The 18,320-nt window shown below is 39.5% G+C and overlaps 4 protein-coding genes, 1 non-coding gene and 1 pseudogene across 5 annotated transcripts; 4 read left to right on the top strand and 2 right to left on the bottom strand.

Annotated features, from left to right (window-relative positions):
* Window positions 1–891: 891 nt before the first annotated feature.
* On the bottom strand, window positions 892–964 carry Trnar-acg. Its single transcript has one exon. It is a non-coding gene; the product is annotated as a tRNA-Arg (tRNA).
* Window positions 965–3,308: 2,344 nt separating this feature from the next.
* LOC118761094 lies at window positions 3,309–3,701 on the bottom strand (annotated as a pseudogene).
* A 940-nt stretch (window positions 3,702–4,641) lies between these two features.
* Window positions 4,642–5,624, top strand: LOC115227866 (cys-Gly metallodipeptidase DUG1-like). Its single transcript, XM_029798579.2, has 2 exons — window positions 4,642–5,255; window positions 5,373–5,624. Exons 1-2 carry the CDS (start codon window positions 5,037–5,039, stop codon window positions 5,586–5,588), a joined length of 435 nt encoding a protein of 144 aa, XP_029654439.1. The 5' UTR covers window positions 4,642–5,036; the 3' UTR covers window positions 5,589–5,624.
* A 4,527-nt stretch (window positions 5,625–10,151) lies between these two features.
* Window positions 10,152–13,179, top strand: LOC115227867 (F-actin-capping protein subunit beta-like). The gene is given in 2 exon segments (XM_029798581.2): window positions 10,152–10,235; window positions 12,293–13,179. Coding segments are annotated over 2 exon segments (795 nt in total). The 3' UTR covers window positions 13,004–13,179.
* A 190-nt stretch (window positions 13,180–13,369) lies between these two features.
* Window positions 13,370–13,868, top strand: LOC118761098. The gene is made up of 2 exons (XM_036498768.1): window positions 13,370–13,457; window positions 13,488–13,868. The coding sequence occupies exons 1-2, from the start codon at window positions 13,389–13,391 to the stop codon at window positions 13,797–13,799; spliced, it is 381 nt and encodes a 126-aa protein (XP_036354661.1). The 5' UTR covers window positions 13,370–13,388; the 3' UTR covers window positions 13,800–13,868.
* A 27-nt stretch (window positions 13,869–13,895) lies between these two features.
* Window positions 13,896–14,451, top strand: LOC115227868 (HMG box-containing protein 4-like; the record flags this gene model as incomplete). The annotated part of the gene is made up of 2 exons (XM_029798582.1): window positions 13,896–13,964; window positions 14,284–14,451. Coding segments are annotated over 2 exons (237 nt in total), but the record flags the coding sequence as incomplete, so codon positions are not given.
* Between the last annotated feature and the right edge of the window lie 3,869 nt (window positions 14,452–18,320).

Below are 18,320 nucleotides of genomic sequence, written 5' to 3' on the forward strand. Positions count from 1 at the left end.
ATCAAACGAGACACTCTCCAGAGTCCTCTTAAGAACAGTTGACTGTATATAAGCCTGTAGAGACTTATCTACATCCAACTGTCTTAAGTACCGCTTGTGGTATTTGGTGACCAGTCCATCCCATGTCATCACACACGGATGACATGGACTTTGCACTGGTGCATCAGTCCTAGCTCGTTTGCAAGGAGGTCATACTTCCTCCTTTTCTCCACTTCCACTATCTGCAAACGGTCTAGGCACGTGATGCCCACCTCCACGATAACAATCTCCCCGGTGACCTTATCGTGGACCACAATGTCGGGTCTGTTGTGCTGGACAACAATCGAGGTGCGTATGGGGGTATCCACCTTAATGCACACCCGCGAGTTCTCACACACCGATTGAACTCGATGGGTTCGCAACTTTCTGGACCGCCTCAAGCCATACTTATTGCAGAGCAAAAGATGGAGGGACCTCACCACCTCGTTATGCCTCCATGTGTAATCATGGTAAAGCATACTCCCGCACTTCGTGGCTAAATGGTCAACAATCATTGCCTTACTCTTACAGTGGTTACACTGTTTCCGTTGACCATTAAAAAGTTTCTATCCTGCAAATATGAGAACAACCCTTCTGATCGGGGAGAGTTATTCCCATATTTCAGCCACGTAGATGACGACGATACGTCAATGTGCGTTGAATATGCCATTAAGTGAATTTTATTTTATCAGTAATATTTTGAAAAATTTTCCGAACTATTTGATTGCTAAACAGAAAATTCAGGTCTAAAAAATTAAATCTACAGGATTGCTATAGAACAATACTGGTTGATAAAAACACATGGCCGGAAAAAATGTTTTCACCACAGGCCTGGATAACGGTGGGCGAAACGTTGAGGGACCAGAGTTAAAACGACCATGCTGGGACTCGAACCCAGAATCTCCCGATCCGTAGTCGGGTGCGTTATCCATTGCGCCACACGGCCGTTTGTTGGGCCAATGATTCCTTATTAAATATTTCTAAATTATCTGGTATTTCATGAATTACTGTGTTAATTCTACAAATTCTTTAATATCAATTTATACATGATATTAAATTAATTAAGATCGATTAATCGAAGGAAAGGCCAGCAGCCTGGCGGATTGCCAAACTGTTTCCCCGGATAACGGCGATCGAGAACAGTTGCATTAGCCAGTCCACCTCCCGAGGATCGTGAGTGCGCATTGAGATTTTGGCTCCAAGCTTGCGGAGGAACTTTTCAGTCTTTGAACCAAGAGCACCCGACGTCTCCGCTGCTATCGGCACCACGAAAAACTCCTCCGAAAGAGCAGAATATTTGGATAGCTTTAAATCTTCAGCCTTTTTAGCAGCAGATTTAGCCTCCAGAGCACATGAAATTAAATGTGAAGCAGAAAAAGTGTCCCAGCAGGTTGCATCCGATACGAGACCTTTTCCGCCTTCAAAAAGGAAAAGGGTCATCCGTCAGGACGTATGATGTCATTCATAGCAAAGTGCCTCGGAAAACGTCCGGCACTCCACCTGCACAATAAAGAATGCAGACCAAAAGAGTCAACAGTGCAGCCACAACGACAAACGTGAGAGACACATTGCCTTACCCCGAGAGAGATTCCGATCCTTATTAATTCATCGTTGAGGAGAGTCCGTTCGGGAATGCACAAAGCCAAGCTCAACTAGCTGGGGATGCTGCCGAAAGAAGGCAAGCGCGGCGGTGCTGGTTGGACTACTCGAGCAGCAGATTGAAAGTTTGCTTGCATCTAATTCGATCCCAGGCTCGTTGAGACATTCGATTTTCTGGAAAGTCAAGACCTTGTTCCCTCCAGACTTCGCTGAAATGCGTCACATTTGTGTCCAAGGAAAATTCAGAAAAAGAGCGTAGAATTTCCATGACAAGTGTGTGGCTCGATTTTTCATCACCCCGAAAGATACCAACCGGTTACAGGATAGACGGGAATCCCGCGGAATTAAAAGCCCTTCTAATCACTTTATTCTTATAAATTATTGAATCTCTTACAATGTAGGTCACTCTTTTCTTCGAAGAATGAATTTTTGTAAATCAATTAACATTCCACAGACACTTGGTTTTAAGAAAGACATTAGAGAGCATAAAATATCTCATTTTAAATTAAACGAAAAATGCAGTGAATGACGGCAAGATTTTATAATTTCAAGAAACGTGATAATTCGAAAAGGGCAAATAATGAGAAATCGTTTAAAAGAACAAACTTGTCTAAACTCGAGCAGAAGTGCATAATCGAGGAAATATAATTAATTGTTTGATTTTTACTGTTCGATATTTTAATAATATTCTTGCAATACACGTTGATTTTGATGTCACGTTGAACAAAAAATTAAATTTAAAATCAATTTGTTGGACAATTTACATGCCCATCTTTACTCTCGAATATATTTGGCCACATCCTTTAAACAATCCACCAACTTTGATCGAATTTGTGACCATTTCCATAACCGAATGTCAAAAAATTTCACAAATCCTGACATATCTCAACAAATTCTTCCCACTGACTAACTACCAGCATTTAAGACGTATCAAAAAATCCAAATCTACCCAAATTTTACTTTGGCCTAACTCTATTTCCTGCAAGAACGAACAATTTAACGACCTGCAAAGAAACTACCCATTCCTTAATGAAAGTGACCTCTCAATCGTGTCCGTCCCCAGTACTAACCTACATTAAAACTCCACCACCGACAAGCAATGTCCCACTGGCCAGTCAACTTCTATCCTAATCCCCAATTGGAGTTCAAAATCTCTTCTGAAAACCTGACAAACCTGGCCAACAAAATCAGTCCACAAATCACGTGCCTTCTTGATTTGATTTCCCTTTCGACCCACAATCCGGACTTTGGATGTCTCTGCACGAGGGTTCAAATCGTGGATCCGAGGACTGGCAGGGTTGTGGGGGAAAGCACGTATCACGACAGTAGACAGGCCCATTCCACATTCCGAGCAATAGAGAGAGTGTCCTCAGCTGGATTGGATTCCTCATATTACTTATGCACGGGATTCGACGTGTATTGCTGTCATGAGCCCTGCCTGATGTGTTCGATGGCATTACTCCACAGTCGTATTCGCACGTTGTTCTACATGTGCTCGTCTCCCAATGGAGCTCTCGGGTCACGGTATTGTCTCCATCGTGTCCCCCACTCTCTTAATCACCACTTTGACGTTTACTACGTGCACGTGTCCTAAATTTATTGTGTTTTTTTAAATTAAAAAAAATTGTCAAAATAAACAAAAAAACAAAAGTGGTTAAAATTCAGTTTTTACTTCATTTCCTATAAATAAATTAAAATAGAGAATTACTAAGGATTTCCAGAAGGGCTTGCTGGGTCTGCTTTTCGAGGATTTCAAGTCGGGCAGCGAGATCCCTCTTCACGTCACTGTCTCTGCTTTTAGGGGCCAAGTCGTGAATGTTCTGAATGTTTAAATGACAGTACAAGTTTGTCCATTTCGTCATTGACATTGTTGGTCTGTTGTCCTACTTTAATGACTGAGATATGATTAATGGAGGGTACATTCTGGCAGGTCGGGGGTGGGGAGGGATGCCTTCTGGAGAGATTCGTCGGTGGGTTGGTAGTTCCGGAATTTCAGTCTTTTAGACTATAAATTGTGATAAATACTTTTTTAGTCGTTCTTTTCGATTTATCGCATTTTCTTCCAACTTTCCAATTTCTGTCATAACACGTTGAATAAGCACCACAAAAACAATAAAATTGATTTAAATTAATTATTTGTTTCAATAAATACAATTATAAATTAATAATCCTTAGATTTAAAGCTAAAAGAATTTATAGTATCAATATAAATTAATAATCTTTGATATTAAAAATCAGAAATCCAAGAGGGGGCAGAAGTATGAGGCCGAAAGATATGAAAGGGATAGAAAAGGATGCTCATCCAATTTAGATTTATTAAATTAAATATAAATTAAATAAACAATATTTATTTGTTTATAAAATAGACTTTATATCACATGTCCTCCCTCTCTAGTGTCCACCAATATATTGATGACCACCAAGACACCTTTATTCAGAGACTGGCAGATGCCGTGGCTGTACAAAGCGTGTCGGCCTGGTTTGAGTCCCGCCCAGAAGTAGTCCGAATGATGCAAATATTCGGAAAAGTCCAATTTAATATATAAACAAAGATCCTGGAAAACCTGGGAGCCCACGTGGAATTAGTGACCCCACAAGATATCCAGAAGTACCCCGACGGGCGAGAACAGGCACTCCCTCCAGTCATCCTGGCCTCCCTGCCCTGCGGGAGACCCGACGCCAAAACAGTCCTCATTTATGGCCATTTGGACGTCCAGCCTGCCAAAATAGTAAATGTCAATAAATATGGCCAAAGCAAGACGGATGGGACACTGATCCATTCATCCTGACCAATGTGGAGGGGAAACTCGTGGGGAGGGGTGCCTCTGATGACAAGGGACCCGTCTATGGCTGGGTACACGTCATCGAGGCCTTCCAAAAGACGGGGACTCCCCTTCCTCTCAATATCAAGTTCTGTCTGGAAGGAATGGAGGAAAGTGGGTCACTCGGACTGGCCCAAGTCATCGAGTCACGGAAAGACGACTTCTTTTCCGTGATTGGACGGAATAATGAATATAGGGAGTGGACTATGCCTGTATATCCGACAACTACTGGCTGGGGACACGGAAGCCGTGCATAACCTACGGACTGAGAGGAGTCGTCTATTTCGAACTGAAAGTGAGATGTGCAGAGAAGGATCTCCATTCGGGTGTATTTGGAGGGACAGTGTGAGATATCCTCATTAGTGGCAGGAATGAGGCACTGGTGGACTTGGTGCATGTCATGTCCTGCCTGGTGTCGTCGGATGGGAGGATAAGAGTGCCCGGAGTGGACGACGAAGTGGAAGGACTCACCTCTGCCGAGTCACACCTGTATGAAGTGATGGATTTCGATTTGGTTATTCTGTGAAATCATGGTAGGAGGAGTATAGGGGGGGCATTGGGTGTGCTCGGTTAGTGCATGACAAGAATGGCACACTCATGCACCGAATGCGGTATCCCTCCTTGTCCTTTCACGGAATCGAGGGAGCCTTCCACGAGGCAGGGTGCAAGACTGTGATCCCTGCCTGTGTGAAGGGCAAGTTCTCCATTCGGACAGTCCCCAACATGGACAACCACGATGTTATCAACAAGGTGGAGAAATACTGTCAACAAGTCCATTCCGCTCTCAATTCGTCCACGGAAATGACGTTTGTGGCAGTAAATAGTTGGCAGAGTGAGGTGTATTCACGAGGGGCCGTGCTGGTTGGGGGCGATTGGGGATAAGAACTTTGAGGCGGCCAGACGTGCGACAATGCAGGGTGTTGGGTGGAGTAGAGTGTAGTGTATGGAGTTGAGCCTGATCTGACCCGGGAGGGTGGCAGCATTCCGATTGTGTTCGACATTGAACGGGCTACTAGGGCGAGTGTTGTCCTCCTTCCCTGTGGCCGTGGGGACGATGGGGCTCATTCTCAGAACGAGAAACTCGACTTGTCCAATTATATTAATGGTACTAAATTGTTTGCTGCCTATCTCACCGAACTGGCCAATTAATTTCTCTTGTTTTGGTTTCAATTTATTGTTTTTTTATTTATTTTAATAATGTTAGAATTTAGATTATTCAAATTTATGGAATAAAGTTTTTTGCATGTTTGATTTTACTTGCTATCAAAGTTTTTAAAGCGTTTTATTTAATAAACAAAGATTTTAAAATTCTTCTTGTTGGATTCGGATTGTTATTTATTCTCTTTGGTTTTTCGATTCTTGACCGAGGACTGCTGGCATTAGGAAATGTACGATTCTAAAATCACATTAGGTATTTACCTTATTTGGAATTTTCTTGCACATTGGCCTAAAAAACGCTGCTATTTTCTTTACCAATGGAAACAGAAAGGTTGCGACTTCTCTATTAGTCGGAGGGATTGTCTTGGTTATCAGTGGATGGCCATTTCTGGGCATTTTGTTCCAGATTGTTGGAATTGCGAATATTATTAAGACTGTCCTTCCTTCCTTGTTTGACCATATTTCCGGGGCTCGATTTGTCAATATTATATTTTATTGCATTCAATTAATTAAGAATATATATAAATCAATTTTATAATCAATTTATTTAAATAAACTTATTGTTTATCACGTGGTTGTTATGGTGGGTTTTAGTGGGCATATTAAATAGGTAAATATTCCAAAACAAATCAAAAAATGTTGCATTTACTGCAAAACTCACACTATGCACAAAGTGAGTCTTTACAAAAAGTCAAAAGAGAGGAAGACCGCCCAAGGGAGAAGACGATATGACCGGAAACAGCAGGGATTTGGTGGTCAAACTAAGCCTATTTTGCGTAGAAAGGTGATTGTTATTGCAAAACACACAGGCGAAAAACACAAAGAAACCAGTTTTAAAGACCGAGTGTAGCAAATGCAAGAAAAAATCACAAAAGACTCTCAAACGATGCAAAAAATTCGAATTGGGGGGAGAAAAGAAGAAAAAGGGTCAAGTAATGCAATTCTAGTTTACATTCAAATTTTAATAAATTTCTTGATTATTTTAATTTCGTGGTAAAATGATTAAATTCATCGTTCGCTTTGTTCTGAAATTAAGTATTTTCATTAGTCCAACATGGTGGGCACGTAGGCTGATTTTTGTCTTGCGGAACCTTCTACAGTACATCTGATTGAGTAGAGTATTTTATTCTAAACGTTCATTTTATCACATATCTACCCGAATAGAGTGATGCTGTGATTTAATTAGGACTACAGTGTTCCGAAAACAGGGGTTTTGTTTTTTCATTATAAAATCTTTTATTTTAAATCCCATAAATGTAATAAAAGGTAAGATTTTATCTTGTGATTAATAATATTTTTCAAAGCACTCTTTAACAAAGTAATCGGTTATTTTTCCTCCAATATGTAGCTATTTAGGATGTTTCTAATCACTGTCATTTGGAATTTTTAGTATTTTTACTGATTTTATTTTTATACAGGAAATGTTCCATTGTAATCAAAGTTTGTAAAATTTATTTCTCGGCCACGTTTTTGTTTTCAGCTATATTCTATTATATACAGTCGCATTCAATTGTTTCTTCATCAGCTTCTGTATTTCATTTACAACTTTGGTCATTATTTCATTAGTTAGGTGATCGTCAATAACTAAGACATCACGATTTTATGTCAATTTGTAACCAAAAATCTGTGATTTAAATTTCTGTTAAGTCAAACAATTTTTTGAAACCATTATTGACAAGATTTAATTTTGAAAAACGTTCTTTAGTATCACTTTCGATGATAGCATAAAAATTCAACTAAAAAATAGGATTAATAGTTTTTGAATATTTTGCATGATTCACATATCTAATGATTGTACATAGCATTGTTTCTTAACTTTTTTTGATTGGGGACCACTTTAGTCTGCTGAATTTTTTTGGGGACCACCAGTAACAAAACAATTTAATAAAAAAGCTAACAAAATTAAAAAGTCATAGAGTGAGAGTGATTTTTGATCCTGCTTTTCAGAAACTAGCTGTTCAATTTTTGGTACAATGTTGGTAAGTCGGTTACGAACTTTACTTTTCAGAATAACAAGACATTACCATTTCACATAAATGAGTGGTTGGAAAGGGAATTATCTCTATCAGTGCATTTTTATTTAAGATTGGATATTAATTAATAACAGAAATCCAGAATTCCATAATCGAATGCGAATTAAATGTCAATTTGCGAATTTCGTAATTCAATCAACGGTTCTTGGAAATCAATTTCTTGGCCTTCATAAATTAATTTATTTAAAAGGGTGTATTATAAAAGTCGCAATTGGTTCAGTAACTGGGAAATAATCTTCGATTTTACTTTAAGATTTTCGAGATGATCAATAATCAAAAAAGAATATTCCCCGTAGAACCATTGACTGAGCAGAATTTTATAGAATACGGCTACACTAAAAATGACGAACTACTCGAAATGTTTCAAGATGATGCATCTGAAAATTTCAAAACAGTTAGAAAAAAAATGAAAATATGGATATTTTAGAATCTTTTCGCGCTTGGACAAACTATTTTAAACTGAATGTGACAGATATTAAAACTTTAAACATGTTGAAAAATATTGGTAAAAAACTAAGAAAATCGGCATTAAAACTAAAATTTCTGATTTTTTTAATAAAAAAGTTTTCATGTGTTCATAAGAAAATAATTAACAAATCGATAAAAAAACCCCTCTAATCCGCCAAATTCTCGAATTCGCCACATTTCTGTCAGGAACCAAAAATGGCGGATTCGAGAGAGTTGTAATTCTATTTTTTAAATATGGTTTAATATATTCGGATGATCTATTTCTCTGGTTATTAAAAATTGCAAGTCTAGAGTGCCGTTATGTGGTCCATCAAGTCAGTTGGATCTTTTATTTTATATGGATTTTGAAACTTTCAGGGGACACTTAATGCCCACCAAAAAAGGACCATTAGCATTCATTTTTCCGAGACATTCTAGCACAATGCACTTTCGTACGATGGATCTTTCCAAGAGGAAATCCTTAGAAGTGGAAAACACTTTACTGCTATCCTGCTAAACATAAATGAAATTAAAGGGAATATCATAGAACTGCGCTCACTACTGACAAACCTGAAAAGTAATGTGGCTATGAGACCAAACTATTTCCTATTTTCACATTCCCTGATTGCAAGGCTATCAAGTGAAACGAGGCGATGGACTGATCACACTAAATATCTTGAAATGTATTGTCAATACATAGAACTGTCAATACATCGAACCATCCTTTTCCTACGCCTGTGCTTTATGGGGACTGCTTTTATCTTGGACAAACAGGAGGAAAATCGAGGAGGCCCTGTATTGGCAGCTCAACTGCTGATCAAATCGAGAACGAAATATACACCCCAATCAAGACTTGGAGTACTCACTAGACTAATTCTCAGAAACAACACATAATTATTTTCGAGACTGCGGGTTTCAACTGTCCAGATACTACGTCTTACAACAACAAATAGTCGACTTTGAAGGATGCCGCCATCGGTGATCGTTTCTTGTGTTGCACATGCCTTGTTATAATTATTATGGCAAAGCGAGAAGTGCTTAATAACATATGTAACAAAAACATATCAGTATACTAAGAAAGGTGGTGTCTGTCTCAGTAACTGTTAGTTAATATGGAGCTGGGATGCGATCTACTGCTCAAAGAAGTGCGATTTTGGGTGTTTTTTTATTTAATTAGTTAACAAAAGGACCAGGTAAGCCAGTTAATTAGAATCCCATTGATCCCAGATGCATTTTGGAAGCAATGGGGATTCTCAGAAAAGGCTCGATCCTGTGCAAAGTGATCGTTCTAAAGATACGATGTCTCATTTTGGCTGTTTTGAAGCTTTTTATATGCATCGAGCCATCCTCGTTTAAAATTCTATCGTGTTACACTTATAATTATTTTCTGTACCCAATTCACAGTTTACTGAGCAGGATACTTAATTCCATGTTTCCAAACTACGAATCATTTGTTCTCTATTGACGATCTAAAGATATTCGCCTTTAAAAAACATGTAGTAATTAAAATGATGGGAGCGGTGGATGGATTCTTGAAACCTTTGGTTTGGAAATGCATTCAGAAAAGTCTGCATCAAATGTTAAATCGTTGTCTTGGGAGACGTTGGAAGGAGTCAATGGAGGAAGTAATATCTTCAAAAATAAAGTTATGAAATCCATTCTTGAAAATGTTAAGAAAAGGATAATAATGCTTTCGAGCGCAAAACTAAATTCGGTTAACTTATTCCGTGCTATGCCATTTCCTTATACCACTACTAACTACAATGGACACATCAATTTTAAGCCTCATGAATTTGATTGTATCTACCATCAAATACGACAACTTTTAACGGCTCTCAGAATGCATCTCAAAACTGCAAACAAAAAAAAGGTTATATCTAAACCGGAAATCTTTGGGGAGAATACTTGCTTTGGTTTCTTCAAAGACTGAACTGATGCTCCTCTATTTCTGAAAAGTTTAGAAATGCAGTCGACAGTATCCTTACGAAGGACGGGAATTCTGCGAGTGATAAAAAATAAATGGCAGTAAGCTACAATTGCATGATTTCTCGCATTCAAGTATGCAACTGTCGACATGAAGAAAATGGATGTTGAGCTCATCAAAGATGTTCAAAGAAAAGATTTGCTTAAGAACATTAATTGTCAAGTGCTACATTCGGTGTTTTAAAATGTATTGGAAGAACAAAATGGTGACCTAGCCACGTCCTAGAAGTGGTTGTCTAAAAAACAACGATCTACGAAGTGTGGGAGTGAGGTCTGCAGACAGGGAGTCCAAGGCGATTGCAGATACCCAAAGGGAGTGAATCCCCATCAAGGACAGTATCCAAAAGCGGAGAAGAGAGTACATTCAGCCAGAAGCCTGAGTATGGGTGACAGGCGGAACGGAAACAAGCCAATCTGTGTTGGTCGAGGAGTGCGAGGCCCGAATTAATATCAGTCCAACGATGATTCAGTGATTTTTTTAAAAATTATAATGAATTTCATAAAATGCTTCTTTTAAACCTTCATCTTTTGTGAAAATTTTCATTGAATCCGAACCTGATGAATTTCAAGCTCAATCACAACAAAATGCGTTATTACGATGTTAGTCGAATTGTGGTTGCTGAGTTTTATGTTTTTCTTAAGAATTGTATGTTTATATTCTTCTCAGTTGGTTTCGGTACAAATTTGTTTATTTCATGTTTATTCCCCATTCGATCCGTTATACGTCAGGACGGGGAGAACAAACGTGTTATAGATCTTTAGTTTTGTGTTTGTATTTAGCTTTCTTAGACACCAGAGCGATTGATTCATGTTTCTACGAGTGACATCTTCAGAGTCACCCAGCAGTGATCCAACTTTTGTATACTTTCTCAAGAGTTCTAAGTACGCTTAACTCGAAAAATAACTTTCTCACTTTTGGTATCTAATAGCCTGTTTTCAATCAGCACCCAAAACGTAAGAAGATTCAATCTCATGTAAAAAGGCTTCAACTTGCTAGAAATCTGCTACGAAGCAAAGTGCCCATCTGTTGTCTGCAAGAGACAAATAACAGAGCATGCAAGATATCAAATCACACACTTATTACCATCCCATCGACCTGTCGTCACCACAATCTGGGATTCGCTTCCACCGAAAATTGGAAAAGCACGTATCCCCGGTGTGGTCCGTCTCGAACAGGACAGCGTTGTTCCGACTCAAACGCGTGTACACATTGTAAACCCGGAAGAACTTTCTAGATTGGGATGGTGAGTGACCTCAATAACACAACGAGGTTTTACAGGCCCGAATGGAGGCTGCTTATATTACAAAATAGATTGTGAAGGGTATTAAAGTCCCCACACTACTCGCACTCATTTTCTCCCATCAGAGGACGATGTCGACTTGTTTGTCAAAACAGTTCCGACATATTTTAAATCAGGAGCAAATTCCTTAATTTTCAAATGGAAAATAGCCGTCACTGCACTCACGGTTTTATGATTGTCAGTGAAAATTGAACTTTTGCTTTGTGTTTTTTTGCTTATTGTAAAGTTTATGATGCAATTTACTAGCTAAGAGCCGTTCTCATGGAATATATGAACAGGGCTATTGGGCCGTCTCACTGACCGGTTCGGTTTACAAAAATTGGTCCTTTTTGCTCGCAGAAAATTTTTTAACTTATATTTACTTTCATTTTAACACTTATATTTCCATTTACTAAACCACCCTTTAGTTGTCAAAACCAGTGTCTTCTGGCTGCGAAAGATTTATCTGCCTCAAATGCGTCAAAACGGTGCTTTAAAAGTTGCTTCTTCAAACCCAAAACGCCTTGCCTCTATTCCTGTTGAATGTTTGAATTCCTCTCACCCCTCTTCTGTCGGAAAAAGTCTCAAATGCTCCCGTCTTTGTTGGGTCTCTATGCTTTGGAAGTTGATCCATCGAGCTGCAGCCATCGGAACAAAATGTTTTTCTCGTGGCTGGGATGAATGAGGCATCAAACCTCTCAGTGACTCGGGGATATGACTCCTTTAAGGGAATGACTTGGAAGATCCTGCGCTATTTCTCAATTGAATTTGACATTTCCTAATTTGTTAAGACATTAAGTTTAGTAGATTTTATAATGACCTAAATAAATTCAATATTATAATTGTTTTTTATAATAGTTAATAAATAGTAATTAAGGATATTAATTGGAATAAATAATAATTAATCAATTCCTAATATGGTTTGATTAGGTGGTGCCTTAATCTTTGTTAGACAGACAAAGAAGTAGACTGTGCCCTCGACCTATGCCGTCGTCTTCCACCACAAAACATAAACAAAATAATGAACGACATCATCAAACTCAAACCAGAGATCTGCGAATCCCTCCTTGCCCTAGTAGACCGACCTCTCCCAATAAAACGAGACTCCAGTGGAAGGGACTTTCTCATCTGCGACTACAACCGAGACGGGGACTCCTACCGTTCTCCGTGGACCAACACCTACACCGACAATTTCGACGGAATACTCCCCTCCGATGAACTCCGTGAACTGGAAATGCGATTCAACGACGTTTTCGTGGCCTACACGGACATGTACTACGGAGGGGCAGTCTCTTCCGTGTATTTATGGGACATGGACTCGAAGAAGATCGCCAATTTCGGAGGGGCAGTCCTCATCAAAAAAGTGGGGGAGAATTCAAGCAAAGTGAATGCCACGTGGGACTCGATTCATATTTTTGAGGCGAATGTAATCCTAGAATGTGAGTAGTAGACGTCGGGAGGGAAGTGTACTTACAAATTGGTGACCTCCATAATGTTGTGGATGCACTCTGAGAAGGAAGTGGACATCAATTTGGGGGGGAGTCTGATAAAGGAGGTTGTTGTGGTGTGTGAGGGCAGACCAGTCAGCAAATGGCACTGTCGGACATTCAGGGGCATATCAGCAATATGGGCAGTATTATTGAAGCACAGGAGAATTCCATGAGGAGTTCTCTTTCGGCTGTGTATTTTGATAAGACTAAACATATTATGAATACGCTCAGACAGACCGTCTCCAAGAAAGACAGAGAACGACAGACAGCTATGATTGATACTTTGGCCAAGGCTATCACACACAAGGACTTGCCTGTTTCGGAGGCTTAGATTACTATACTAATCTTATCAACAGATCTATTTAATGTTATTACTGCCTTCTTAATGGGCTACTAAGAACAGGAAGTCAGCAAGTGCGTCTAAATTATAATAATGCGGAAGAAAAGATTAGGTTGTATTTGGGATTAAGTTTTGACCTGGAAATATATAATAATTGTTTTATATTATTTAATTTAATTTATTATCAACAATAAAATAATTTAATTGTTGTGGGACTAATGAATACAACACGAAGTGGTAGAGTAATTAACAAACCACACCACCTCGAAGACCAATCAGCCAACATGGTAATTTATTACAATTATATGCCCAAATAGTCCACTCAATCCACTGAAAAGATCCCCTATGGAGAAACAAGTCAGGAAACTACCCAGGAGACCTCCCAAGTGTCCCGTAGACCTGGTCCTCAGCGAAACCTGGCATCGAATCGATTCGAAGTGAACCACTCTCGTCTCCCAACAGTCCGTCTGAGCAACAAAAAACGGAATCGACTGAAGAAGCGGAAGAAAGTGTACGCGGACGGAGAACATGACAAAACACGACCTCAGTTGACTGAGGAAGAAGTTCGGAAAAAGCGGAGAAGACAACGTTCTGAGCGAGTTGGCTGCCTGGTTGACCGTAGAAACTGAAACGGCCGTGGAATGCCTACCAAGTGTGGGGAGAGCCCCTTCGGAAGCGCATTCTGACGAAATACCCGGATATGGGTAGGCGTAGGTTAAGTGAGTGTAGATCTTGGTCAGGTGAGCAGTCGACTGGCGGAGATGTGGAGAAATGTGCCCGAGTCGGACAAAGCTGTACTTGTTGTGTGTGATAAGTCAGTCGTGGAGGGCGAAGGCGCGGATGTTGGCAGGCGGGTCATTTCCCCCCTCCCGTCCGTCTGCGGGGTCGAACGAGTTCACGTCGAATTACCTGGCGGCGACGGAATTCCACCGTCTGTTGCCCAAGACGTACCACGACGACGTGTTGTTTGACAATGTGAGTGGAGGAGTGTATTGTAGACCCCCTCTCTGCATCCCATTTCCACGGCCACCTATTTCAAGTTGTTGGGGGAGTCACTCACCACTGTGGGGGAGAAGTTGTTGGATCACAGGGTGGGCAGGCTGCTTATTGTAGGGGACTATTGCTATTAATGGGAGTTATTCAGTCATTCTTGATTCCGTTCTGTGCATGATTGGCCCCATGTTGTGTCTCACTCACCAGGTCCCCAGTCTGGCCTGTCTTGACAAGTCTCAGCTCGGCAATATCCTCGAGTCTATCGTTTACATTATGCCCGGACTTTGATTTCTTTTTGGTTAATTTCTCTTCCTTTTGTTACTTATTATATTTCTTGTTAATATAAATTATAAATGGGCGCATATTTAATATTTGTTGTGGTGTTATGGATGGGTCTATAAAACCAAGCAATATTTTACACAAAGCTATTCTTAGAACTATAACTGATTCAGCATACGCCATCAGGTTAAATTATAATTATATAAATCACCAGTCCTAATGAAATGATAAAAATTATTCCTTCTCTGAACTCGGATCCTGATTGGTTGAATGAATACAGCAATGTGGTGAAGGACTATGTCACCTCCATCTATGTAGACCCATTATTTACTTCCAGAGAAAAGTCCTCTCCAATTTAGAACGTTTGGATGTACTCCAAAGAGTCGACAGTCTCCAATCCTTAGAACGAGTGTCGTCGGACAAGGCGTGGTTTGACGGACATGCTCGATTTGTCAGTAGGCCGACGTGGAGGGCAGACCAGGATGGCATTTGTTTTCAGAATTGTGTCAAGAAAAAACATTTGTCCAAACTGGATGAGTTGTTGGAGTTGTTTTCACGTGCGATTGACTCAAAAAAGTTTAAATTTGAAATGATGAAGGAAAATTTTGATGTGCTTCAAAAAAAGCTCTCAGATTTGACTGTCGAGGCAGATAATGATAAAATGCACATACAATTTGCTGACAAAATGTATAAAAGACTCGACAGGACTTGTAATTTTGTTAGTTTTTTAGATTAAACTTTGTGTTTATTTTTTCTGTTTTAATTGTTTATTTTGGTGATCCTCATACTATAGATAGGGATATCAAAGGAATTGCAAATTATTGATGAGGGTGTGGATGTTTAATTAGACTTAAACAATTAACTAAAAGATATACTCTCAACTACATTTCCTGGTTTATAACAGTGAGTGGATGATAAAACTGGGAAAGCTGTTGATCAGTGCTTAAGTGGTAGTGAGTCTAGTCCTCTGGATATTGTGGGAGACTGTCTTGTCCATCTGAGTTTGCTTATTGAGTGATGTGTATTACTCGACTGTTTGGTTTCTTTCCTTAACGAGACCAGTAGGAGTGGTGATCTTGTCAGTCAACAAACACATTTCTTGATTCTGCACATCCACTGTTTCTGGGATGTGTTTTGGTTTGGTGTATTCTCTCTATTCTGGTTATTATCTCAGTCTACCATGCTACTCACTTCTCCTCCTTAACCCTCATTAGTCGGTTGTGTCGAATCTTGACACATATTCATCCCATAATTGTTGATTTAACTCGAAGTGCTTGTTTTGATAAAAACGATTATGCTGTCCAGAGTTTTTGTTATAGTTAGAGACTGTCCGAATGTTGAATAATTTTGAGTATTCTAAAAAGCTCGAAAATTCAAACTCGTTAGAAAAAAAAATCATATTTCCATAAATTTTTCCTTGCAGATTTTTTTAGACTTAAGGATATTACACTAAGAGGCAATACTAACACAAAGAGCATCGATTATTCTCTATGTGAACATATAAATATGAGTTTAACAATTTATTAATCTCAATCAGGTATAGACAACTCTCTTTCTTCACTTCGCCATTTTAGTGTCCACAATTTCCCAGAGTTTCACAGCTTCTTATTACTTATTGTCAAACTTGGTTTCTTTTTTCAATTCGATCTAAATGTTGGGAAAAACAACTAATCATTAATCGGTTATTAGACATTGTAATTTTTACTTTTCATTTTGAATTCCAATCCGTTGTCCGTGTTTAAAATTTGACAATATCCAATTTGACAAATTTTTTTTAACTTATTTTTTACTTTTATAAGTAGATGTTTTTAACTTTTAAGTTTTGTTAAAAGCAGATTTATTTTTAAGAATTTGCAGACTACGAATTTGCTGTAAATTTCAATAATTGTTAATATCCAATTATATCCATCGTTAAAATCTATATCTTCCAACATCAATTAGATCTGCCTGAAAAATACTTTTAATGGCCGAGAACATTTACAAATTTCAAAGTCATTTATAATTTGTTCGATAATAGGTCGTTTCACAGTAAAATCAATGATCTTTTCGTCCAGCTTGGGACGGGGCTTCGTGAGTCAAGCCTGTAAGCTAGCATCAAATTTCAAAGTCATTATAATTTGTTCGATAATAGGTCGTTTCACAGTAAAATCAATGATCTTTTCGTCCAGCTTGGGACGGGGCTTCGTGAGTCAAGCCTGTAAGCTAGCATCAAATTTCAAAGTCATTTATAATTTGTTCGATAATAGGTCGTTTCACAGTAAAATCAATGATCTTTTCGTCCAGCTTGGGACGGGGCTTCGTGAGTCAAGCCTGTAAGCTAGCATCAAATTTCAAAGTCATTTATAATTTGTTCGATAATAGGTCGTTTCACAGTAAAATCAATGATCTTTTCGTCCAGCTTGGGACGGGGCTTCGTGAGTCAAGCCTGTAAGCTAGCATCAAATTTCAAAGTCATTTATATTTGTTCGATAATAGGTCGTTTCACAGTAAAATCAATGATCTTTTCGTCCAGCTTGGGACGGGGCTTCGTGAGTCAAGCCTGTAAGCTAGCATCAAATTTCAAAGTCATTTATAATTTGTTCGATAATAGTCGTTTCACAGTAAAATCAATGATCTTTTCGTCCAGCTTGGGACGGGGCCTCGTGAGTCAAGCCTGTAAGCTAGCTTCAGCGCTTAGCGTCGAATTTTTCTGCATTTCCTGTTAATTTTCTCAAGATCTTTCAAGTAGTACTATGCTTACAGCAAGCTGGGAAGGATGGTTGCGTGGAACACAAAGAGGAAAGTCCTTGGATCCAGATGCATGAGAACTGCACCGTCAAGAAACAGTCGCTGCAGCTCCGTCCCGAGCGGAAACCCCATTGCTGCAGAACGTTCTTCTCTTCGGCCAGGAAATCAAGGGGCTTTGCCATGATTTTTCAATTAGCCTTGAGATAGTTGGGATAAGGCTTATTGGACGGTAACTGCGAGCTCGATTCGTCGGCTTTCCAGGTTTCTTGATTATTCGGATATTGGAAATTTTCCATGCTTTTGGGACATGACCCCATCTTTCTCAAACTCGCTGAAAACTGTCGCCCCAGGCACATGTGTAGCTCCTCAGAACCCTCCTTGAAAGGCGGATAGTGAGCTTGTCGTGCCAGGTGCGTTATCTTTGGACAAACGGATAGCCCAGGTCACCTCAGCTGTAATGATTGGGCAGTGTTCCGACGGCAATGGGCACGACAGTGGCTTTTACACTGAGGATTGCCACTTCCCTTGAGGAGCCTTTTGAGTTACGGCCAAATATTCGGCAAAAAATGTTTGGGATCTCCTCAGGCGAGGCAGGCATTCCAAATTGGTTGTGCAGTCTCGGCGTGGAGGACTTTCCTGCGAGGTTTGACACCTTATGAAAACATTTCCAGAAGTTTTGGTTTTTGTGGTTAAGGTTTTTACAAGCCTTCTCCCTTTTTCTGTCTGTGTCAAGCTTTGTACAGATATCTATTTTTCACTGATTTCAGAGATCATCTCCTTGAGTGTGGCCCAGTCAAAGAGGTCAATATAGCGTCTGAGTTTATTCCTCAAGCGCTTTCTCTCCAAGACAAAGATCGTCACTTTTGCACATAGTCCTCACCACGTATCCATTGCGTAGGAGGTGAGGTAGTCGTGCATAAATTTGATTAATCCATCGCTCGCAGTCGATATCGAGGACAGAGTCGTAGCGAACCTTGCTATTGTTGTCCCGTAAGAAGACATTTAATGAGTTTCTATAGTGTAGCCAGTTGATCTACAAAAGTGAGAACCGAGTAAATTCGTATTTCTGCCTTTCAATTCCGGCGTGAATTTTGATCTCCATTAACAGGTGGTCGCTCCCGATATCATCAAGGACTGTGAGCTCTTCCATA

Source organism: Octopus sinensis, unplaced genomic scaffold (assembly GCF_006345805.1).
Source record: "Octopus sinensis unplaced genomic scaffold, ASM634580v1 Contig08463, whole genome shotgun sequence".
NCBI lineage: Eukaryota > Metazoa > Mollusca > Cephalopoda > Octopoda > Octopodidae > Octopus > Octopus sinensis.